Source organism: Dromaius novaehollandiae, chromosome 4 (assembly GCF_036370855.1).
Source record: "Dromaius novaehollandiae isolate bDroNov1 chromosome 4, bDroNov1.hap1, whole genome shotgun sequence".
In the NCBI taxonomy this organism is placed as follows: Eukaryota; Metazoa; Chordata; class Aves; order Casuariiformes; family Dromaiidae; genus Dromaius; species Dromaius novaehollandiae.
In genome coordinates, this window is record NC_088101.1 from 61,057,702 (window position 1) to 61,084,016 (window position 26,315).

At 35.6% G+C, this 26,315-nt stretch overlaps 1 protein-coding gene across 5 annotated transcripts in view; it reads left to right on the forward strand.

Annotated features, from left to right (window-relative positions):
- Window positions 1–26,315, forward strand: part of KCTD8 (potassium channel tetramerization domain containing 8) — a 100,944-nt gene that overhangs the window by 17,881 nt on the left and 56,748 nt on the right. The window contains exons 2-4 of one of the 5 annotated variants that reach the window (XR_003258177.2): window positions 4,127–4,205; window positions 8,034–8,145; window positions 8,665–13,902. The exons of 2 other annotated variants lie outside the window; for them this stretch is intronic. Coding sequence is in view for 2 of the 3 variants with exons in the window: in XM_026093632.2 (XP_025949417.2) it covers window positions 4,127–4,205; window positions 8,034–8,073 (119 nt within the window). In the remaining variant the exon portion in view is untranslated. Of the gene's footprint in view, window positions 1–4,126; window positions 4,206–8,033; window positions 13,903–26,315 lie in introns of those variants that run through there. 2 more of the 5 variants (XM_026093632.2, XM_026093635.2) reach the window with 2 other exon arrangements.

Genomic DNA, 26,315 nt, shown 5'->3' on the forward strand with positions numbered 1-26,315 from the left:
CAATAAATAATACAAGCTTGCTTATACATAATAATTGATCTTTGTAACAGCTCTGTATGTCTTAAAATTATAACGTGTGTTCTGTATTGGCTCATATTATGTGTAATCCACTTCATCTATGCAAAGTTAATCCAAGCAAAATAGATAGACTGCTTTGCTTGTCCACTGAACAATTGTAGGTAATTGTATAGGACACAGAACAGTGGAAGGACAGGGCTATATGGACAGGAATATTCTTGAAAGATAAGAACAAGTCTTCAGCTAGTAGAGGTGCAGAGTTGAAGCTCAAGGAGTGCCTGATTTCTGGTCCTTCAGTCCATCTGTTAAGTTGCGATACTTTCCATATACCATAAGTTAGAGAATGAAGACTTGAAATTGTGAATATGAAATAAAATATGTGGTAATTAAGAAAAAAATACTCTTCTACCAAGAGATTCCTGTCATTAAATACTGTAGAATTTTATTTTTAGTTTTAGAAAAAGTTTCTCCAAATGAAGCTAAATGGAGTAAAAACTCTAATGAGACTGTCTCACATGTGACAGTATAATCTAATGGAAGTCATTGCAATCTATCAAGTCAAGGAGCTCCCCGTAAGAGAGAGGGTTTATGTGCATTTTCTTAGTGAAAAATGACTAATAATGTATGCAGAGATCTTTTAAATAAGATGTATAGGTATTAAAAGCATTTGATGGAAGCTGGCAGAATTTCACCTGCCATATTGCAAACCTTTTTCTTTGCTCTGTTATATTGATTTTGTACACTAGATGGCAATGCATTAGCACTAGTATATAGTAGGGGAATAGATTTAATTTATTCCAGTGGGGAAGAAGTCCTTCTTTTTCATGCTTCCTTTTACATACATCAAAGAATTGCAGGTAGAAGACTATATAATGGTTAGCATATGCATGTGCAAAGGAAGATGCAGATTAGTTCCCCTCTTCCTTTGTACAAATGAAAATCCATTTAAGCTGATAGAGCCAGGCTTGCGTTGGCTGCAGGTGAGATGAACTGGCGTGCTTTCTCTATGCTTTTCCCAACAGCTGGCTGACAAGCACCATCAAATGGCATGGAGAGAGAAAGAAGCAGGGCTTCCTAGCAGCAGTGCACACTATTGCTACGCTAGGGTGTATAACTGGAGAATTCAGCTGTGTAGGTTGTCCTACCACTTCCAAAACCCAAGCCTAATAATGTCAAAGATATTCTCTGTATCCTTTTTTTCTCCATGTGTTTTTCTCCTTCCAAATTAGGCTGTCCATTTTGATTTTTTTACTGCTTTATATTTTTTCCTCTCTTTCTCTCAGAAATAGTTGTATGCTTTCTCTTAACATAGCTTCAGTGTGTGTAGACTCATTGTTAAAAAATTCACCAGAACAGTAGCGCTATCAGGGGAGGAAACACTATTATTTCCATTTTATAGATAGGGAATGAAGTCAACAGCATAAAATGCACAAAGGGAGTTAAGTAGCTAGCATCTGGGCTGCCACTTACATGTTCACTGTACATATAAAACTAGTCATGTGATAGATGGAAATGTGCCACACTTCCATTTTGGAATGAGGATGTTGAGTATGTATTTACTTTGGGCTGAAACGTGAAGACCTTATATAGGTTTTAGTGTATACTTTTTTTTTACCTAGTCTCCACTTACAGAAGTTCCAAATGAAGTTTGAAATGAAGAAAATGTGAACCAGAGATTTAGTTCCAGAAAGTTAATGATATAAAAATAAATACATAATATGGAATATGTTGTCATAGACTGAGTAGTTGCCATGATGGGCCAATATAGTAAATCCTAAGTTGTAAGACTTCTGCATTGCTGTTCTCTAAGTACATTGTGCCTTCTAGCACCACTCTAGAGCCATTCTTTTGAAAATAATGGGCAAAGAACTGTTTCATGGAAACTTCATATAAAACACTTATACTAAGTTGAAGCTGAGAATACATCCAGACTCTGAGCAGATTGCCTCACAGTTTTGGGCCATATGTTGTCTACACTGGGAAGTCAGTGAGAGAAACATACAGCTTCTTTCTCTTTACAAGAAAAGCAGGTGCTGGAGAGGTGGGGATGGATTGCTGAGAGAGGTGTTGGGGTGCACCTAGCTACTGCTGTGTTAGAGCTGGAAGACAACAGGGCATGTACTTGCACCTGTGAGCTGGGAACCACTCCTGGATTGCGTGTGACTGGGAAGACTGAAATCTCAATAACCTGAAGAATTTTGTCTAACTGAGACTGTCTGTGAAACTTTGATGGTGAGGAGTAAAGAGAAATCATGATTAGAAGCAAATTGGACCTGGAAGAGTAAGCATGGCAATAAAATTTGAAAACTAAAAGTAGGAAGCTTGGAGTTGAAATTCAGCTTGAAATTAAGATACAATGTTTGAAAGTTACACATAAGGTCCTCAGAAACACAGGAGTATTAAAAGCCTATGCCTTTTGTTTTCTGAGTCTCTAGTCTTCATACTTGCAATCTTGAGTTTAAGATCATGAAAGAAAATGTCCTCCTAATCTTGTGAAAGGAGGAGGTAGGATTTTGAATACTAGCAAATAACAGTAGACTTTACAGGTAAAATAAAAAGAAAGATTTAGTAACTTAACATTAGTTAGTAGCAGAAGTGGAAAAAATAGTAGTAGTAGAAAAAAGAAAAAAGTAGTAGTAGAAAAAAAGTAGTAGTAGTAGAAAAAAGGGAAAAAAAAGCCTGAAATAGGAATGACAGATTCTGTGAGAAACAGTCAAAAGAAAGAAGTTATGAAAGAGCCAGAAAAGATGATGTCAGGAAGTCAAGAGCTGCGAAAGAAATATTTTTTTCTACATAAATTTCCCTGAGAGTCTCATTCTGGTGGAGTTTGCTCAAAAATAAGATCATTGTTTCAAGTTTCAGTCAAATTTATACTTACATGAGGTCCAATTTGATGCAATGTCTTTATCTTGCTCACTGCGTTACGCATTTTAAAATCAGGAATGCTCTTGCCTGGGACTCAGAAGAATACTGGCATGGATACATTTTATTAAAGAAAATTTAACTAAACTTGGTGTCCCTTGCAACCTCAATGCATGCAGCTTCTGCCTTATTTATTCAGTTTTATTTTATTCTTGCTACCTCCCTACTGAATAAGCAGGATAAAAACAAATTGAAATACAGAAAAATAAATTCTCTCTCTCTGTTTTTTACTGGATCTGCCATAGTAGCTATAATTTCATTAATGAGGCTGGAAGGAAGGCCGAAGGCATGTTTGCCTATCTTCTACCACAATGTTCACAGAAACTGTATCCTCTTGCAAAATAGGCCATTGTTATTTGCAGCAATTTTTTGCATATCACAGAAAGTGTTAGTCCTGCATATAATTTATTACCTGATTCTGCCAGAAAAGAAGATGCAGATGGCTTGCTATAAAAATGCAATACAAATTATATTTGATAAGAGATTCCACTTAAATGATTTGGGGAAATCAACAAATGGTGCTATGTTGGAATTTGTCATGGATTTCATGCTAGAGAGTGAGCCTAATTTTGGGGGCAGCAGTGTGGGAGGTAGAAGTTGCTGGTACTTTAAATCAGAGAGAACAAATGAGTGAATATAGACCTCTCACCTCCCAGATATATCTTCTAATTGTCAGGTTAGGTTGTTAAGGGAAATACCTATCCACTTAGCAAGAATGTTTATTCTTGCTGAATTTGAATATAAAAATAATGACTTGAAGACTTTCATAAAACAGAAACTTGTTTTCTGATTAGCCCTCTTCAAATCAATGATGCAGAGTTGTTTGAGGGAAAAGTCATGAGACATCTTTAAAAAATGCATATTTATATGATCAGCATTATACAGAAACCTGAGCTTGGGCAGGTTGTTTGTTGAGTTCGGGAGGTTGTTCTTATGTTTTGTCTTTTTTTGTTCTCTTTCCCAAACATTTTGTGGACAGATCATGAATTGAGATGTTCGTTTTGTACAGATCTTTGGGAAGGCTGAAAAAAGGAAGCCATGTGGAGAGTAATGGAATTCCTTCCAGAGTTTCAGTCTTTCAGTCTTCTGAGTACATGGTCTCACAGGCTGGATGATAAAAGTATCCAGAAATTAGGTAGCCCAGTAATAAAAGTTCTTTATCATTAACATAATGATATTTTCACAGAAACTCTTCTAATCAGTCTGGATAGTATGCAGATCAAATTCCAGCTAAGAGGAAGAAAGATACATTGTAGACTTTCAATGTAAGTACCAAAGAAACATGACATCTGTATTTTTAAAATAATAAGAGAGTCTCATTAGAATCTGATTATCTCACCAGTAGTTTTTTAGCTCATTTTTCACTTTTTTAACAACCATGTCCAGCACTTTGGGGAAGCAACAGCAACCCTCTCCTTTTTGTTTGGGCAAGCCAAGAGAAAAATAGCAACTTCTCTTATAGGTGATTTTTATCTTGCTCATGTGACAGTTTTGATTAGACCTGAAGAACAAATGAATGACAGGATTCTTCAGACCAACCAAATGACTTGTCTTTACTCATGTCCATGATATGCATTAGGTCTGCTTGTCAAGAATCGGGCTTTGCAAGTGTTAAGGTCTACCTATATTAAATTTTCATATTCATAATTCAAATTCTATTTCCTCAAAAAGGCAATGGGCTCTTCCAGGCTATTTTATTGGATTTCCTGTGGTGATGTCTTTGAAAAACAAAACAAAATGTCAAGTTCATCTAGTCTATCCACTTTTGATAATTTGACATTCATGAAGAAAACATTCTAGGTGTTTTCTGCAGACTAAAGTGCTATGTTTTCTTTAGACTGAAGTGTTGTTTATGGGTTTCTACTGCTGCTTTCCCTCCCCAATATTTTGCTTGCCTCCTTTGGGTTCTGAAATGTCATCTCTGTACAGAGTAACACTGTTGCTAAATTAATTCTAGCATTTCTCATTACGGCTTTTATGCCATCCAATCAATTATTAGTCAGGTTTTGTGGATGGCATTTGAGTTACTCTAACCATCATCTGGAACATATCCTTCTGACTCATTGGACTTTGCAAAAGCATCCTATCATAAGTTAAATTTTGAAAGGCTTTTCTTGTCATAGATACCCTTGCAAAATATTCATTTAGCACTCCTGCTGTCCTCCCAGTTTCTGCCCTGTTCATCCTTGGATCTTTATAGTTTTTTTTCTCCTTTTGCCATCATCTTCCGGTTAATAGGCTTATAAATGATTTCATTATCCTATACACTGTGATACCATTTTTCTTTTACCTTTCTTTGCTCAATTTGATTTTTATGTATATTTTGAATTTGTTTTTTGTTGTTGTTAGTTTTTCTACCAGTGTCTTTTATTTTAATTCTTTTTTTCTGTTTTCTCCATTACCATTCTGTTTTTTTAAAATTTAAAATCTGTTTAATTATATAATTGTCTTTGAGTAGAAAACATTGTTCTTCCAGCAATTTAAGATGTTATACTCATAGGTTTCTAAAACACAGTTTACTATATCTCAGGTTACTCTTTATTTTATTTCTAGAAAAATTAAAATGTTTATAATGCAGCAGCTTTGTTTTTTCTTAACTGTGTTTGTTTTTCATCTCCATCCTACCAAACATATGGAACAGCTCGTTCCCTTGTTTCCGTTCCTTAACCTTTTCTTCCTAAGATCATATTCTGTTCAATATCAATGTTCATTCTTTGGGTGGCATAACAGAGATCAGACTAGTGTTTACTTTGTAAAATGTTTTGCTTCCTGATTAGTTTTTCCTTTAATTCCTGTGTTTTAAAATAGGGAATGCACTTAAAGTTCTTCATTTCCATTTACTACTTTTGATTGCTGCCATAGATTCAAATCCTCGGTCTTGCTGAAAAGCTAATTTGTCTGCTAGAGGGATGCTTCAGGTGCAATGGCAGAAGTGTGTAACCTGCTATAGTCTGCAGAGCTTCTGTGAATATTTTCTGCCATAGAAACTACAATAGCTGAGATAAGCATTTCCCACACTATCATTTTAATTGTCCTGAATTAATCACCAAATTTAGAAGCATATACTCTCCCCTTTACCGTCCCTTGCTTATTCTGGTCCCTTTTTATTATTCTACATCTACATATTACTTTGCTGGGACCTTATGGAGTGAGTTCCTCTTTTTGACTAATTAAACTACTATTTCTTGTAGCAAATATCTGTCATTTCCCCTGCAGATGTTAACTAGGCATGGGGAGGGATGGGAACAAGACCTGCACATGGTGTTTATAATGCTCCTAGCATTAGAAAGGCTCACAGTTTTCTAAAATGTAGAGATCATGTTTCCTTTCCTTGACTGAACAAATGTAGATTTTAGAGGTCTTCATTCAGCAAGATCATTTAGCTTATGAAGAAATATCACTTAACTTTGAGTAGTTACATTGAAGTCTTCAGATTACTTCCTGTTTGAGGGGAAGTGTGTGCCTAAGTGCTTGCTGAATCAGGGTATAATATGCTGTCTAAATTATGCTTCTGAAATTTCCATTCTGAAATTATTCTGTAGCATTCATTTAGGGTTTTCTTCTTCTGTTAGTATTCCTTTCAGTAAACGAGTTCACAAAGGCATTGATCCCATGTAGGGAATGAATGTGTTCCAAGTGACTTAAACAATGATTGACAACATATATTTGGAGGAAATAGTTTGGAAAAATCATACAGTTATAACAATAACCCTTCCTTGGACACCTTAGGATTACAGGGCCTGATTTGCCTCTGATTCATGCAAGAATTTTGCAATACAATATAGATGGTTTCAAAAAGTGACTTTGAATTTATGTTGAAATAAATAAAGGGGAAGCAAGGTTTCAGTGTTATTACGAATTTTCAGAGCTGCTCAGCCTGACTCTGCTGCCTTCAAAGTTAACAGGAAAATTCCAGTGGATTTCCAAAGGAATTAGATGTAGTCCTATATTCTATGTGAAAACTTTCCTCTTTATTTATATGTCAGCTACGAAATGTTGAATATATAACTTGTTAAACTGAATCACTGAGGAGTTAACAGCTTAAAGCTGTATCACATAATTTTTAATTCTCATAAATGCTGTTTTATTATGAGCTGGTATTTGTATTATCTTCAGTTGTTATTTCATTCAAAAAAATACAGTTGAGTGTCTCATAGCTTTCTAGGTGTCTCATGGTATATGGCAGAGAAGTACATTATAAACATGGATAAAACATTTTGGTTACAAAATAACCTTCCTATCAGCTTTTTAAAATCTATCTTCTTTTTCCCATAACGTAGTTACACCTTCCCTTGAAAAATCCATTTTTCCACTCTACTACCTATCTATTATATCACCATCAAATCTGGAGATTCAAAGTGTGTATTGCAAGACATGAAAAATTGTTCATGGATTTTACATTTGTCAAAAATTTAAATTGTTTATTATTTCTATTTCTCTTTTCCTGCTTTGTACAGAATTGAGCTTTCCTTGATGATATGAGAGAGAGCTACAGTCTCTTTCTAAGTGTGCTGATTATGGCACAAGAAAGCTTTGCCTAGCACAGAGAAGATTACAACAGCAAAATTCAGGTTTTGTGGAACAGAGTACCTGAAGCTAAACATACTCTAAAGACAACCAGCTAGATGTCACCTCAAATTAAATGCAACCAGTTAGCTATTCATAGAGTTCTCTTGCCAAAATTATTTCTATTGAATAGTCTATCATTGCTGTTTCTGCCTTCGTTTCGCATTTGCCGTGTTAGCGCAGTGGCTGGGAAACAGAGCCAGTACATGTAGTCAGTGACACATGCAAACTCCTCACTGAGCATGAGGACAGAGTCTGATGGGATGCAGCCTTTTACTTTTCTAAAGAATTGAAGAAAGGAGCTGACGGACAGCAAGACCCCTCAAGAGGTCTGAATTCCCAGGAACCCCGTTCTCAGGTGGGTGTTTTCAGTTGGTGCAGGCAGAGGCTGGCAGCAGGTCTGGTGAGGCTGGTGTTTAGTCCTCCGAGTTCCCATGTTTGCTGTGGCTATCCATGGCATTTGGAATTGCATATTGGTGTTGTCACATGTATCTTCTCTCTATTTAGCAAGTGTTCATTTTCTTCAGGTGGAAAGCAGTTATGTCACCTTTTTGCGTGAAGGCATAAACACTGACAAGACATACTGCTCTGAGGCTGGTACATGTGGTAAATTGTGCCTGCCCTTAGAGCAGACAGCAGGTAAAACTATATATATTTTTGTTTCTTAAGACAAATGAAATTAGTGAAAAAATAAATTCACAGCATCTATATTTTTTCCATTTTATTGTATGTATTAAATTTTCTGTTTCATTTCAAAAATTCACCACAATTTATGTAAATGTGCTATGCAGTAATAGCAGCAAAGTTAGTATGGTATGTCCTTCCCACTGTTAAAGGCAATAACTTACAAAGCTGAAATAAAATAATTTACATGCAAATATTATTACATAATCACTCCTCTTTAAAGAAGTCCCTTTGAAATGAAAGGGAAGCTGGTCAATTTTATCCAACTTGAAAGTTACTGGATAAAAAATTCACAAATAGATAGCTATTGTAAAAGTTAATGTCCATCAGCTATTTTCATTTCTCATTCTGTATTCTGTGGACTTGTTTTTCTAGTTTTATGTGTGTAACTTTTGCATTGCCTGACTGTCATTTTAACTTTGTGAAACTTAATATTAACCTGACTGTTCACTGAAAATAATATTCTCTACAAAGATGGCAAGAGAATCATAAAGCATTAAAATTCAAGAGGAATTGTTTGAGGGGAAAAGGAACATCATATTCAATCATACCGTTTCTTAAGAAGTCAGCAACAGAAGACAAGAAGACACAGGATATTTACCTGGAACGGTCGCAGTGCTGCATATAGACAGGAGGCAAGAACAGAACTGGCATTTTAATTTAAATTATCCAAAATTGCTTGTCGTGAAGAACTCAGATTCCACTATTAAAATTATTCTTTGTCTTGCCCTGGAAACTCATTACTGGCAGTCTTCAGTTTTCAATGTTACACTGCAGGCTTACCTGACTATTTTAGGTGGTGTCCAGTGCATACCTCACCATGGATTCCTTCATTTCTGGCATCGAAATAGAAGCAGTGGCTTGCATCTGCAGTGACTTGGCTGTGACTGGCGCGCTGAAAGCAAGCTGGTGTCAGCAGCAGGAAGTGAGCTGAAATATTTGTTAGAGACAACAAAGCAGAGCAAACATAGAAAACTGTAAATAAGAACACAGCCAGCTGAGAGTTAAAGTAGTAGCTCTTCCATTTTCTAAGTGGCTAAGTATGATTTAACTGATTAACTAATAAAACAAACTCCAGAAAAAAATATTTTCACATATACATTGTTGTGGGACTTCATGGACATAACTATTATTTTATCATTTCAGTTCTTAATGTACTTGCTTTACTATTTGATTTAAGTACTGGTTGAACTAAATTTTACAAAATGGAACATCAGCCCTAAAACCTTCCATTACATTAGCTTCAATTCATATCTTCTCATAGTAGGTAATATTTATTTACTGTATCAGAGAAACCGATGGAAAATCCCTCAAAACAGCTACATATTTCCGTGACACAATGAAGAAAGAGACAAAATCCTGTCTCCCTCATTCTTTTCAAAACACATGTCAGTTTTCCTTCCATTTGCAGATCACATATCATATAATGTTCTTCCTTTCTGTTTACATTTTTTAAATCCTTTCAGTATTTTATTAATATTTATTTGAAATATTTTTCAAAAGTCTTTAGACAGAGGTTGCTCTCTCTCTTATCTAGTCGGTCTTTATACTGAGTTTGTAATTCTCCTTTTCTTGGCTGGCGGGTGGAATTTGTTTCCAAGTATGATAATTTTTGAAAAAAGAAATTGTAAATTTCAGCTCAGTCCACCTTTCTACTTGCAAAAGATTTTAGATCTTCCTGAAGGACTTTAAAATAATATTTTCTGGCAAATCAAGATGGACTGCCTGAGAGAAAAAAGAACTGCTTATTAGGTTTCCATAGTAACACGTGTAGAACATTTGCAAAAGTTTGCTTTTATTACATGGATCTGTTCTATTACATGAATAGATAAGCTTAGCATCATGAGTTGTGCTTCACATTTTGCTGGGTCTGGCTTGTAATGGCAATATAAATGCCTGTCACTGTGACATGCAGACAAAGACAGTGCTGTTCAGTGGCAATCTCTGTAGACAATTTAACTTCTCATTGTCATAAAAGTTTTCTTCATCTACCATATTTATAGAATGGAAGAGCTTAGTGAAGGAAAGTGCAACATTTAGCTTCATTTTGTTACAGGCCTCTTATGAAATAAATAGCATAGTATATAAAGTTTGAAATCTGGTGTCTTTTCCTTTACTATTAGTATTGTAGCATGCCTTTGTGTTTCAAAACTGCAAAAATATTTTAGCTGTTTTGCAACATAAGGATACAATTTACTGACGTTCTGTTCTCCTGGGAGTGAAATATCTGACAAGTAATACCTGTGGGGCTGATGTAATTCCCGTCAATACTGCAGTGAATCCCAAACCTGTAAACTCTTCATTGTGTAAGTAGTTCTACTGAGGGAGAATATACAGGATTGGATCCAAATAAGGTCCAGTGAGGAATCAGTTGCCATCTGATGCATTTTTACATACTTTAAAGTGTATGTAAACGAGTAGGATAAAGTAAGAACTTTATTTCCGTGAGCTAACATACAACTGACAGCTCTCATTGTGCAGTGGTTTGCAGAAATTAAAAATTCTTAGTTCTTTCTAATGCGACTGTGTAGGAGTTGAATGACAGTGCTTTTGTTTCCTCTCTTCACAGAATCACTCTTCCTTCCTACAGATCTCTTAGGAGTCACTCTGAATTGTGAACCTAAATTTTTACATATAGTCCTGCATCCCCTTTTCTAAAAAAGACAAGGTTACTAAAATTTTATCCAAACATTTAATTTAAAAATAAAATAAAATTAGGAATCAAATAGCACTAAGAATTGGATGAAGTGGATTATCTGCTTTCTCAGTTGTCACTTAGGCACATTCTGTCTTTTAATAGAGAGTATAAAGATAAAATAATAGATGTCCTCCGGTAACCCAATCAGACATCTTTAGTGTTCTGTTTTATTGCTCTCTCTCTGCAATTTCTGGGTTGTGCTGGTTGACTTATAGGAAAGTAGCACATAAACCTGGAAGTGACAGTCCAGATACTCAAATGCAGTCCCTTGCCTTAATAGGTAAATGCATTATGTAGTCCTATTAATATGTCTATGCCAGTTTAAAACCCATCACTTTGTCTGCTGTCACTATTTTTGTTGGTTAGAAACCACCTTAAAATGTCCAGCCTTAGCTTTGCTCACAGACAGTTTATTCTTTTTATTCTTTGCATGTATTGCTTTTAGTCTAAATAGCAATTCTCGTTCCATTATAAAGAACAATTGTATTTTTTCTGTGTCTTGGTTTGCTAAGATGAACAAGATACGATTTTCTTATATATTCTTATTTGATAGTGTCTCCATTCCTCTGATTTCTCTACTAGTTCTATTTTCTGCATCTGTTCCTCCTTAACTATAAGTTTTCTGAAAAAAGGTGATTGGAATTGTAGAAGGTACATCCAATGAGTTTTTACCAGGGTTGTGGCGTTTATACTTTTTAGGATAACATTTATAGTTTAAATAGCCATATCACAACACTGACTTACAGACAACAGTGTACTAGATTAAGATATTCGTATCTTTCTCTTCCTTTTATATCTCCACTGAAAAATTCTCATCATTAGTCTAGCAGTCAGTTCACTTCGTAGTATTACATTTCATCCTATTTCTGCTACTTCAAATCTTTTTTAATGTGTGAATTCTTAGCATATTGACTTGTCTGAACTCTGTGTAGTGAGTGGAAGGATTTGCTTGATGTTATTCTGTTTCTACTTTTTCCTTTTTAGTCTCTAAGCTGTTGTGCCTTTTTGCAACCATATGGGCATTACAACTTAAGAGATCCATGATACCATGGCCCAAGTGAACACAAAGCTGTTTTTTTTTCTGCATCTTCAAGACTGCACTTATTTGGTGTGTGGTTCTGGTGGCAACTGAACGTGGTTCCAAGCATTCACAGCTACCAAAATGTGGTCATTCTGCAGTCTAGATACTTTTTCATACCGCTTGAGATCCAGCCTTGTTCCTCACACTGTGCAGATGCCTTGACAGTCAGTCATCATTGGTTTCTTGGCCTTATTTTTGTAAAAACTTAAACTGGACATCATTTTTCAAATATAGTCAGCATGTGTGCTCCATTGCAATAAATGCTTTAGAGATCTCTTGAGACCAGAAGCTTATTTTAAAACTATGGGAATATAGCCTTTTAACAGTAACCTTTGGACACCTTTTATTTATATCTGATCTCAAGAGATGCTAACATTTCAAAATGAAGGAGAAAATGGAGGGAGAAGGAATGGAGGAAAGGAGAAAATGGAGCAATGGAGGAGAAATAGAGGAAGGAATCTATAAAAGGCAGAACAAAATCACTGTGATTTTTGGTCTGAAGCAGAACGTTAATATGTTACAAAACATAGGCTCTACTTTTGTGGTGTATTTATATCATCAGTAAATAATACAGGCAGGACAGTTGTCATTCAGATTAATATCACTTTATCTTATGTAGAATTAAGTGCAAGTGCAGATGAGAGCAGCTATGTGATTTCAGAAGTTTCTTTTAGACTGTTCTATTACATGAATATAAACTGCAGAGCACTAGCACTCTGTAACTATAAAATTTTCTTGTTCTTTGGTATTGCCATAATTACTTTAGAAACATTTAATACATAAAGTGTTCTTTTTTATTCTGAATGCTGTAAAACATAAGTCCTCACAAGATGGCCATCAGAATAAAGTGTTACTAGTTAAAAGTCACAGATAAAATCAACAATTTTCAGATTCTGAGTGTAGAATTGGTCATGTTAGGATCAGTGATATTCAAAATCAAAAGTAATAGGCATGTCACACTTCTCACCCACTCCTTTCCAAGGCAGTATTGTTTCTTGTACTTCTAAAAGTATAGAAAATGTTTGAAATTATCATTGATTTTTTTAAGAGATGATTAAGTTGGTTATTTATGAGTCCTAAATAGATCACACTGTTTGACTTAGAATCTTGGCATGAACCGAACTCATATACACAGGTATTTCCCCAAATCTTTGTTATTACAATTTTTGTATGCCAATTTGTGTATTGCTAATAAGTGAATTGAAATGAAGAATCTTGCATCATAACATTACACGTGGCTTGAATCATTTTTAGCATTTATGCTTTCCATGGTTTAATATTTGCTGCTGTATGGACTGTTTCTTCCTTTAACTTAATATAAAATAATATTTGCTGCTGTATGGACTGTTTCTTCCTCTAACTTAATATAAAATTACTCCAATTATATCTTGAACTCTACTTGTTCCTCTCTTATTTGAAGCTAGAGATACCCATTAAAAAGGAATGGTGCATTTCCAAAAAAATTGAGCAACAATTTTGATACCTGCTGTGACTGTTCAGAGAACTGCTCCCAACTGTGATATTAATATTGCATTGTTTATCAGGAAGGTAACTTGCTGAGTTATTTCAAGTTAAAGGCCAGGGTTATGTCCCACTGAGATAACAGCAGCATTATTTCTTTGTACAAAAGTATTGGTCTAATTACTTTTTTTAACTGTACTATTGGACTGTGGTAGCCATGCAGTTGCATACATTAGGGTTAAAATGACTTTACATTGTACATTTGGCACAAAATTATCTTGTTTTTAGGATATTTTTTTTTAAATTTTAAACAGTAAATTATTACATAATGCATTCTTACTTTTGAATTATTATTTACTTTAACATAGTGATTCAGGAAAAATGTCTGTTATAGAATTTGTAAACATTTGAATATTTTGAAAGCAAAATAAAAATTTGTATATTAAAGAATGTATTTGAACTAATTATATAATTTATTGTATCTTGTTACTGATTTTAAGGGGAAGTTATAAATTTTGTGTGTGTGAATATGAAAAGAGCATTCTAGGTTGTAGTCTGTTAAGAGTCTAACACTTGTTATAGGGGTAGCATCAATAGATTATCAAGATCTTGTCATTTTGAAGTCCAATTAGGTAAACAGTCATTGTCTGTTTTTTATTGTTTTGACCTTATTTCAAAATGATGCTAGCTCTTGCAAGAAAATCTAACTGAAATGTAGTTTGACATTAAATAAAAAGGTAACACTAACATGATGTTCATTCAACTAGTTTGTAAATTCAGCTGCATATTATATGCTTGATAGCTGTTCTCAGTTTGTACTAAAAATGTCTCTAGATCTCTTAACTGAAGCTAAACAAAGAAGTTGTCAGCATATAATTTGACCTCCACCAGAAACAATGGCAATACAATATTATGAGGAGTTGTAACAGTAATTAGTCTTATTTCCCTTGGTGAGTATTAGTAATAATGCTTTAAATTTTTATAGTTCCTTGCACATGAAGATTTTAGTGCACTTTAAACATAATGAAATACTGCTCACATCATCCTTAGGGCATATCAGATTACCATTTCTTTTTTAAAAAAAGTATAATGGAATCAAAAAGCCTACAATAGCAGACTAAAGCAACATCGATAATCCTGGGTGAGAGTTGATTATGAAAAATGTTATCTTAGCATTTAAATTGAAAAGGTAGCTAGCAGACTAAGAGTCTGAATAGATAAATCCTGTTCAATACACAATATATGTCAAAGGAAAACTTACATTCAGAAATTTATAGAAAAGTTTTTGAGAAGAACGCATTCGAGTAACTTTTCTTTGTGTTATTTGTTGTAGGCACTGTTATAGGTAACATTTAATAAATGGACTCAGCTCATCCAGGTACAGCCAACTCATGATCATCCATGGATGAATTACACAGTTTGAGAGTTAACTGTGCTGTTGATGCAGAGACACCAGAGTTGAGCCTGCATAAGCTGGTTTCATTTCAGGAGTATAGCCATGCCCATGATGAATGCACAGTATGCTCTTAACTGCTTGATGGGTGCTTCCTTGTGGATCTCTGTGTTTCGCACTCACCAGTAACACTGCCCTTTTTCCAGTACATCCTTGTTGTGTATTTATAGCTAAATTTTACATATACCTTGTATTATACGTGGTTTTGGGTTGCCCAGGTTGTTGAATCCCTTCAGAGTCCGAGAGCGTATCACAGCTAGTCAGATATTTATACATGTTGATAAGATCTCCCCTGAGCCTTCTCATTCTCCAGCCTGAACAGCCCCAGCTCTCTCAGCCTGTCTTCGTATGAGAGATCATCTCTCTTAATCATCTTAGTAGCCCTTTGGTGGACTCTCTTCAGTATGTCCGCGTTTGTTTTGTACTGCGGAGCCCACAACTGGACCCAGCACTCCAGATGCAGCCTTACCAGGGCTGAGTAGAGGGGGAGGATCACCTCCTCCAAACTGCTAGCAATGCTCTTCCTAATACAGCCCAGGATACTGTTGGCCTTTTTTGCTGCAAGGGAATATAATCAAGTATTGATTGTTGCCTGCTGTTTCCTCTTTACATTTTTTAGGTAGCAACTTGCTAGGAAACTATATTAAAAATTGGAATAAAATTAAAAATGCTAATTTTAAAGTTATAATTTGTATGTGACTTCAAAATTAGGCTTACTGCTGTGTTTTAGTAATGGGATTCATTATCTCTTCTAGTGGCAAAAAGACATTCATACTACTAACTTAGACATTTTGCTCGCCTTGGGCTTTTGGTGCAAAGTGAATTTAAACCATTCCTTCAATATAATTCTGCTGCAGAAAATTGATAAGACAGTCCATTTCAGAACTTTATGTGGAGTAGATGTGCTTTGGAATAAATAGGAATTAGCATGAGATTTAAATTTCACAGTTTTATTTCAGATCCTTTTCACAACAAGTATTAAGTCCCATTTTATGATATTTTCACATCTACAATTTTAAAATTCTCATCAATTGTTTTGAATGCTTTATCATAACATGCCATGAGTTTTGGAGTGGCAGTTATACACATATATTCACATATTATGCACTTTTTGGCTGTGGAACAATATTTTATAGTAACAGAAGGCATTATTGGCCCCGTCAGAGCCATTGATTCTCCACCACAAACCCCAATCTGTATCTTGTGAGTTGTCTATTTGCAGAATGTATTAGGTACAGTCATTTGGGAATAGCAGAACAAGAATCCACTTAAGAGACATGCTCATCTTGCTTTTAAATTGTAGGAGTGTGTTTCAATGATATATGATCTTTTTTTTTCTTTTTTTGCAAAATAAAATTTTAAATGCTTAGCATAGCCACTTATATTTTAATTACATTTCAAGATGTAAGATCTAGTCAAACTTCCACTGGATGTAAAAAGCTTTACGTTTTTGTCACTTCTGTAGTACTCCCTTGTGTGTTACAACACTCTTGTCCATTGCGACACTATCTATCAGTTTGAAACTTTGGAATCTTTCAGATTTTGTCCTTGAAATGTTTATAGTTGATTGTCGCTTAATCAATGGTAACGCCTCTGTAATCATAACAGGTCTTTTGTTTCATCTGCACCATCAGCTGCCTCACAGAGAAATATGAGTGTTGTATTACACTCAGTGAAATTGTATGAACCAGATATCTGAAAGGTTAAAATCTACATATTCTCATGTCTTTGTCAGGGATTATCTGAGTAAAAAAACAAAAAAAAAAAAAAAAGAGCATTTTGAATAATAATCTTTTCCTCTGGCCTTTAGTTCCACATAATATGCTAAAATGATAATTGCTTTTAAAATACCAAGCAAATTTCTCTTTGAAAGATTTCCAGCTTTTTCATCTAATATGTAATATCAAGCTCCTGTTGAAATGGAAATAAGCTGGTATTGGTATTTTTTGCCTATTAGTCCACCTGTAATTCAACCCACCTGCATATGTCCCTCTGGATTTGGCTATAATGTGCAAGCTGGTCTTTTTGTTACAAGGCCAGGCCATTTTCTTATTAATATAACTGTGCTTGCAATATAATCCCAAAGGCTTTGAAAGCTTCCCTCTGTGTTTTTGAGCCAAATGGAAAATGTAAGACTTGCAGAACAATTTCAAAAGCTTTGATGTTGCTAGTAAGACCATAGGTAGCATTTGTTTTTGGAACATATGGTAATAAAGATAAGAAGATGTTTCATATTTAAATGTTTAGTTTTCAGGAGTACTCATTACCAGCACACAGCCAACAGTAAAACCAGTACAGTTTCTGCTCTTAAAATGAATACTTTGCCTTCAGTTCCCTAGATTCTTTCATAGTAATCTTTAACTAATGATTATATACAGAAGAAGAATGGAGGGGGGATATATATATTTATTTCTACAGTACAGAAGCACTTCACTGATAAGTTTCTCACAGTTACACACCTGCTCAGATTTTTGACTTGGGACACTTTGCCTCCTTTTCAGCACAATATGCTTTGCTTGTCTTTCCCATGCCACTACTTTTGCAGTTGCTTCAGACCAAATGGGCTAATTTCACGATACACAAGATGTACTCTAGATTCTCATCTTAATACTGGCCCTATCAGGCTCACCAAAATGCATCAGTAGCCGTAAGTGTGCACAGGACATGCTGAAAGCAGATGTGTAGCTTTCTATCTTACCAGTTTTGTGGTGACTGCCAGATCATATTTTTCCTGATCAGCTTCACCTTGCCTTGGTGAACTGCCAGTTCTTCGGTGAGTTCCACATCCTGAAGGTGTCACTGGGCTGTGTAAAGGGCATTGCTTAGCTGAGAGGAGTAAGAGAAGCAGAGAGAAGAAAGAGGAGGGAGAAGGCATGGGGCTGGAAGAAGAGCTGTGAGGATTCCAAGAATATTAGCCTCACCTTTTACTCTCCAGTCTTTAGTAGCAACCCAAAGAAAATTCTTAGTGCTAGAAATCTCATCAAAAGTTCCCTTCAATAATAGCCCTTCTCACATCATCTTACATTTTGAGTCCTTCTTTCTTACACCCACTTTTTTATCTGCACCATTAGCTGAAACTCCCCAAGACTGCTGCATAGTTCTGCACTGGTATCTTGAATTGCTGTTAAGTCTGTTGTTTCTGTTTGCTTATCCCTGCAATGATCATTTGCCCACCAACAGCTGGCAAAGAGGCAAGCATTAAACTCTAGTTATCCCGGCTGGCTCTGAAAATCAATGGGGCTGGAATGTATATGTCTCATCAGAGCATGTTTGGCAGGGGCCTCTTACCAAAAGAACAAGTGAGTGGGAATTGGAAGAGAAGGCGTTTTCTCCTTATCTGCTGTATGTATCCATGTATTCAACACTGTAAGCACACCATAAGAATATATGTCCTCTGGGCAGTCTTTCATCCTCTAAATCAGATTATGGGAAAGAACCACACCCTCAGCCCTTCCAGCATCTTCTAAAATTTCTTGTCCTGTACTCTCAGATTCTCTGAAACCTCTAGCATGCAAGCTGACAGGTTTCCTGAAGCAGTGTGATCAAAACCTCCCCTATCTCTAGTCTTTCATATCTTAGTGAGGACTTTGGCCATTGATCACAAGAGTGGCTCCACAAGTCCAGAGAGCTGCTTTACTAGAGCAGCTTGGTGATTAACTCACAAGTAGTGCTCAAACGTCTGCATTGGGTAATCCCGCAAACAGGCAGCTCTACAGCGCCACTGAGGCAGTCACCAGTTGTGTAGTTGTTCATAACAGATGAACCTATAGCACAGCATTATGTATATAGAAGTACATAGAACTCCGTTACCTGCTTCTATTACTTGGTTTATCTAGCAGGTTTCTGAGATAATCATTGAGTTGGGTTCTCCCTCTTCCACCTGTATTTTTATTACCTCCCTACATGCCATGTAAATATTCAGCCCACCCAGAAAAATTGCAGTCCCCCTTGTAGGTAAACATACTCCTTCTCCTTATATGAAATACCCATCTGTACAACATGGACACACAAGGCATTATTTCTACTTTCCTTAACTGAGCAGATTCTTTAGGAAACTATAGCCATGTAACCTGAGCAATACAGTGTTATATCTCTCTTGAGTAACCATGCCAGCAAGCAATAAATGTCAGGCTGTGAACTGTGGTGGGTCAGTAAATAAAGCCCCATAGGTTTCACAGAGACCCACCTGGAAGCTCTAGCACTGCTGCTCAGAGATTGTCCTTGGCCAGCCAAGTGACCCGCTGCATGGTGAGGGATCTGACAAGCCTCATCAGCAAGTTTCTTTCAGTAATTCTTTATAAGGCACTTTCAACTGTCTTCATCATTTATTCATCCTGACGATTTGACTGGAGATGGTAATAGCTTAAATGAGTGATTTTTTTTTGGTGAAGTCCTCAAATTCATTAGAAATGCAGGTCTGTTGTAGAATATGACTGGACCTGGTAACTCATTAGTCACAGCTGACAAAGAGCAGAGACTGTTAGAGCTAGATGTTTGTGATCTTGAATCATTTTGAGTAAGAGTCTCCCACAGTCTGGAGGTTCTTTTTTGAAAAAGCTCAGGGACATCAATACAGATTCAGGACAACAGCTCCTTTGATGGCATCTGGCAAGTCACATAGAATAATCTGCCTAGTGATTTATCACTCATTTATCACTCTTTCTTCTTGATATGCTTTCAGAGAGCTTTTGCTTATGCTGCAGTGTGGCTAATATTACTCAACAGTCTTCTCAAGAATAGCAGTAAGGTTGTTCCCTTCAGAAGCATTTTTTTATGAGCCAGTAATTAATGTGAGTGGGTTTGATGGTTTCAAGCAGTTTTTTCCATATGCTATGCTCTTAATGTTCACAGAAGGACACGTTCCAGTGGTGGGTCTGTGGCCTGCCACAGTATAACTTGGTTGGCTGAAAAAGTGGGCCAGGTAGGGAAGTGAATATCAAGACTTCAGCTACAGATGGAATGGCACAGTCTGGCACCATGACGCAGTGGTTCATCAAGAAGAGGGTAAGGAAGTACTTTGACTTGAACTGCACAGATGAAACAGATTTCACAACGTGTAATTGAAGGAATCACCAACATAACAGTGCTCAGTCATCAGAGCTCAGCAGTGGAGTACCCTCATCAGTTTGCTCAGCTTGTTTGTAGAACTGAAATCTCCCATTACTGACAGGTGACACAGGCAGAAATACAACTTTGGCTAATCTTAGGCCTTGGTTTTCAGCACAGCAGGCACAGTAAGTGATTATAATGGCAAACATGGGCAGTCGAAAGAACAGCATGTTTCAGCTTGAGAATAGTCTCTCTTCTTTTAAATTATTCTTGAATTTAGAAAATTCTGAAGCAGAATCCCATGATGCAAGTGCCCTTACATTGAATTGCTCAGTGCATCCCAGCAGGGTTGATCTAATTTGCAGGCAAGCACATTATTTCAGTGGCTGGGGCAGCTTGTCAGCCTTTACGCTGAATGCTTGCTGCTTGTGCTCAGGACGGATATTTCCTTCTCCCAGGACCAATTCCGCACTGCTGCTTGCTGTCGTCGTTCTTTGGCAGGATTGCACCCTTCTTGTCAGAGTCCTGGAGCTGTGTTTGTGCAGTGTGACACACATGGCTGAGGAAGTGAGCAACATACAAATGTAATGTTTTTATGGTTAGTAACATGAATGAAACCACACCAGCTGCACCTTCATGGTGAGGAACTCTACGTGTAAAATGACATGAATTATTTTTGCATAGGCAAGAAAATGTATTCTGCATATACTGCAATGGCATCTTTTTATGCATACATCACATCTTCTGCCTTCTGCAGACGGTGGCTCCTACTCCTTTGTGTAGGAGTCAACTGTCTTTTTTAGAGAGAAAACCAGCAAGTCTAATATTACCTGCCACTATTGCCACTGTCTCTTTCTTTGCATTTATCAATACCAAGGTTTCTCTTCATCTTTCCTTCTTTAGTCCTTGCATCTGTTCTGGGACACATCAGCTATTGCCTGACATGGCAAACTCTGACTTTGATTGCTGTAATGTTGTCCTTTTTATTGTTGACTTATCTCATTGGCAGCTAGCAGCCTGTCTGTTTTGTCCATATGTCATTTCTTGACTGGCACTGAAAATGTAAACTGTTGGCAATAGATATATTTGCTGTTCACTAATTGCCATATGCAATTCTTTGAAACTTGATTTATTTTTTGTAAATTCATACAAAAATGAAAATAGTGCTGTTAATATTACTGATACTGAGTTTTTTAACTTCTTAACTAACAATACACTATCTGGGCTTATGGTGTACGTTAAAAGTAACATTATTAAATTAAACAGCGTACAAAATATAGCTAAGATAGTTCACTACATGTAAATACAATACCAACTGTGATCCGTAGTAAAGTACGTAGATGCTAAGTCTTGCTATGTGTGTTTGAAAACTACACCTTGTTTCTAAATAACAATGTTTCTGGAAGATTTGCATGTGCTTTGTTGAATTGTTACTGTATGAAACTAATTATTCCACCTGGGCCTAGGTAGTAGTGGCCGTTTGGAAATGTTTTGGAATAAAGTCAGTACCTTTTTCCTTTTAGAAGACTTTGTAAAACTGAAGATACATGGATGATTTTACTTGTCCATATTCAAGATGTCAGTCCTAGTTGGAAATAGCTAATAGTTTTTGTTTCCAAGAGGTCTACAATGAATAAAAGGAAAGGTTTTCATATGAAAAGTAAGAGATTGATGGGGAAATTAACAGCATCAGGGCACAGTAATTTAAGTCCACCTGAGCACTAATTTCACTTGGTTGAGAAAACTGGAATGCCAAGGCTGTTCAATTTAGTAGCTTGGGAAATGAGACATAAGCTTTACTGACAGCAGTGTCACTAAAGAGCTGTTTAGTAAATTGTTTCAGTGAGAATCTGTGTTGCCTTTATGAACTATATTTATAAAGATTTACTTTCTATTCCCCAATAGTGTATTGTTTTTAGTCTTGCTAGAACTATCTTTTTTATTTGTGACCTTTCTGCTGTATCTTTCAATATCTAAGTGTGAACCAGCAGAATAAGAGGGAGAAATAGAATGCACAAAAGAAATAGAAAGTACAAAGCTCTTTCACAGAATGCCTTTAGGTTCTTGAAGTCTTTCAAGTAGTAAAGTATAATGAAAACTAATTACTTGCTGGTGCTGAAATACATTCAAGAAATAATGATAATGAATGGCACAATATACAAGAACTTAAACACCAGTCATAATATATTATTCATATCTAAAATATTATTTGGAAGCTATTTTTTAACCATATCCCAGTATTTTATTTTATTTTTTTTTAGCTGCATGGACATAATTATAAGTAACCTAAAGGAAAGGCTTGCTAGTGAGAATCAATGGCTTTGATGCTATGATATTGTTGCTTTTAGATCAGGCCTTCTTCACTAGTAAATTCAAGGCAGTGAAGGTTGGATATCCTATTATCATTTGTTTTTTAAAACCTTTCTGTTATATATAAGCTTGTCCATACTGTAATTTTTGCTAAATATCAGCTGTCTGCATTTGGAATAAAATTCAAGCACATGTTTGTACCTTGAAGAGTCACATAATGAATCCTCAAATTACCAACTTTAGGCTACCTTTAAGTATCTAATCCGGGTGTGATTTAAAACATCTGTGGTTAGCAAAGGTTTCTCTACAGTCGATGGAGGATGCTGGGAGGATTGAAGTTGCATGTCTACTTTTTTAGATAATGAGATTACCTCCTTTGATGTTAATTTCCATTCAACAGGCAGTAAGTTCATGCTCTCAAGTTTAAAGCTTCATCAAACTGAAAAATTATTAATAGGTCTTTAATATTTTTAAGAGACAATGATGCTGCTAATTATAATGTTGTAATACAAAATGAGCTGTTTATCCGACATCTGTTAAAAACACTATTTAGAGGAAATAAGATATGGAAGTATCAAAAGTGGGATGATTTATTGGTAGACAGTGTCATGTAGCAAAATGAAGTGCAAACTGTACATCGTACCTTAAAGCTCATGCTACAGAAGAACATACTGTGGCCATACTGTGTTAAACCAAATGTTGACTCAAGCCGATATCTCTGCCAGGAAGGGTGGCTTATTTATAGATAGAGAGGGTATTTAGTTACAGATAGGCATGGAAAACAGGTAAGATCAATGGTAAATAACAAATGCCCAGAAAACTGTATGAATACAGGTAAGTTTATAGTGATACTTCCCCTACTTATATATAAGGTTAGAATAATTTGCTGCTAACATTTGGAATGCAAGTGCTGACACATCAAAGCATCAGGCTGGAAATAGATTTATGGATATTTTGGGGAAAATAATTTTGAAAACTGTGCATTTTCTCTAGAATTTAGTGCATTTTGCCCAAAAGAAAATGTCTTCTCAATAAAAGATAAATGAGTATCTTGGCAAATGATAAACTGCTTATTTGAAATCTAACATTAAACTTTACCCACCTAAAATACTTTGGAGGTGACTATTATGCACACATCCTTTGTAATTTCTTTCCAACTTTTTCATTAAATTTTAAAATATGATAATGTTTTATGTTTAATGTAGAGAAAACTTCGAAGCACCAAAGCACATCACCTGGCATCCTGAAAAGAGCTGAGGAAAATAATTCATAATTTATTTGCCATTTTTTTCTCTCTTTCACGAATACTTCACATAGAACAGTTTCCCAGTATCAAATATTTTAGTTACTGAGAACTGGATTAGTTTTAAGTTAAGTTCATAATTGTTAGTCAATAGTTTGTTTGTCAACAATCATGGGATTTGCAAAGGCCGAACTGTTTTTTTATGAACTGATAGGCTATTTTTGTCTTTTGGCTATAACTCTATACTCTATAGTAGAAATGAGAAGAAAAAATGATTTTTGATAGAGGTTAACATCTCAGGCTTTCCTGTCAGATTTCTGTTTGGAGTTCTGAGGTCCATGATCAATTATATTCAAATTCTTTCATTGGAGAATGCTCATGAAAAAAACCTGTAAAATATTTTCCCTCTAAAAATGAGAAAACACTATAATGTTTGTGACAGTGAAAAACAGTGTTAAGTGTAGATGTTTATAAACTTGGGACAAGTTTGTTATGGGATAAATGTCACATGAAAAGTAGGAGAAGAGAATAATTAATATTCAAACATAGGGACCAATAGTAGGGACCTAGAGGCATTTTCAGAGAATTCAGGAGAGGTGGAATTTTCCACCCTTGTGTTTTCTTCATAGTATGAAAGAGAGTCCACAGTATGAGATGTTTATTCTTCCACAGCAGTGGCATTGGTTAAAGGCTGCTTGGTTGTAGACAAGCATCTGACCTTGAAAATAATAAATAGTGTCTTAGTTCTGAATGATATGCTATGTGCTTGCAAGTTTTAAATGCCATTAGGGTGGTAAAGGATATAAACATACTCTATTTAAGAAAAAAAATTATGGCCCTGTCTGCATTTGATCATAAAAATATTTGAAAACTCTCTAGCCTCACACATACAGTTATTTAAAACATATGTACCTTTTTTAGACACATGCTTTTTTTTACTTGGAATACTAGGCAAATAGACCTTTGTTCCTGTGCCGTGTTTCCACTAGTATTCAGCATTGCTTTCTTCAATTCACAACCAATCAGAGATTTATTTCATTTGTTTGTTTTGATCTGATTTCTCGGGGGCAAAGAGAAAAATAATTGTTTCTCCCTTCAGCTAGTTGCAAATTCCAGACTTCATGGACAGCCCGTGCAGGCTGGAGAGCTTGCTCAAACCAATAGTTTTTCATTTTATACCTTAATGATCATTGCAACAACATCTCCTGAAAGCATCATTTAAAAACTAAAAAATGATTTCTAACACAAAACAATCTTTGTGTTCCTAATCTTAGAACAACAGAAAAAACCCTCTGTTACTGGTGATCTGAAATGTTAGCAACATATGGGTAGTACTTCTTCCTTCTTAAAAATGAACCTCTTTAAAAAAGCCCAGCTTTTAACTTAGAAAATAAAAAAAAATAGTGGACAAAGTGGACTGTAAAAAAAATTGGCAAACTGCATCATTGTAAAAAATGATGCAAATTACCCTTGTTTCCCATTTCCCATTTTATAAAACATTTGCCTTGGAAAAAAAGCATACATTGGGAACTGGAGTCAGCTGACAAGGTATCAAGTACAGAGCAGTATAAACTGCAGATAATCTCTGCCATTGCAGTGTTTGAGAGAACCTATTTCTGAAAGCTGTATAAATTCTAAATTCTTTAAATTAAATAGTGTTTGAATGTATAAAAAAATGTGGGACTAGGTGACATACTTTCTTTGTTGAAACTCTCTGTTAAAATACTATTTCTAAGATAAATGGGACATAAAAAAGGAGGAAAGAATCTAAAATATAAAAGTGCAATTATTTCCTTTGTAGACACCGGTAAAGATATTAATAAATTACCTTAGGTTAGATACTTGAAAAAGCTGAAACAGCTTTTTCTTGTATTAATTCTTGTCATGGTCATGCTTGTAAGTGCGTGCTGAGGATGGCACTGCTGTTTTGTCCCAGCTTGCTGGTTACAGGCTGTTCCTCTGGGACCTTGTGTTTCAGCAATGTGCCATAGCTAGGTCTGAGTTGGTACCGTGCAAGCGTAAGAACAGGGTGCTATAATCAATTATTTGAAAGTTCTCTGTTCTCTCATTCTGTGTTGAGGGCAATTAGTTTTACAGCTGATTTCAATAAATAAAGAAATAAAAGATACTCATGTGATTAAAGATTTCAGGTTTGGAAATATATCTGCAATTGCTGTAATAGTCTATTACACTAACTTCTGTGGGCATACATTTGCTGAACTGTTGAGAAATCAGTCTCTCTGAGTATTTTTTTCATGATATCATGCAAAAGCCCTGTTTATCTCTGGAATTTTGCTGTACTTTTCACCATTGCAACTTTATTCTTTTTAATTGTTTTTGGTGTATATATGCTGCTTTAATATTGACAGAACAATACATTTGTTACCCAAACCTTTTCTTTGTTATAGCTGGCAGAGATTATTGCACCATTACAAAAACATTCAGAGTGGAAAGGAAACCCAGTGCTTCGTGTATCTGGCCTCTGTTTTCAGGTGCTAGGTTTTGTTAGGACTTTCTCTGCTGTAACTAAAAGCATAGTGTTGCCAGCATAATTATTCCATACCTATCTGTCCATTTTCTATGATTTTCAAATTAAAGCACAGGAAAACTTGCCTTTGGTAGGATTTCTTGACACCTTATTTCTTGCCCCAAAGAGCCAAATTCACCACTGTGTTGTGTACATAAGCCAATGGTAAATTATCTGCCAGAGTCTTTCTATCTGTATTGTGTTTCCTAGCTTAATTGCTATGGGTCAGTAATAGGAAATTGGAAACAATAGCATCTTTCTAAGGTACAGTTGAGCCTTTAGAAGTATAAACTGATTTTTATG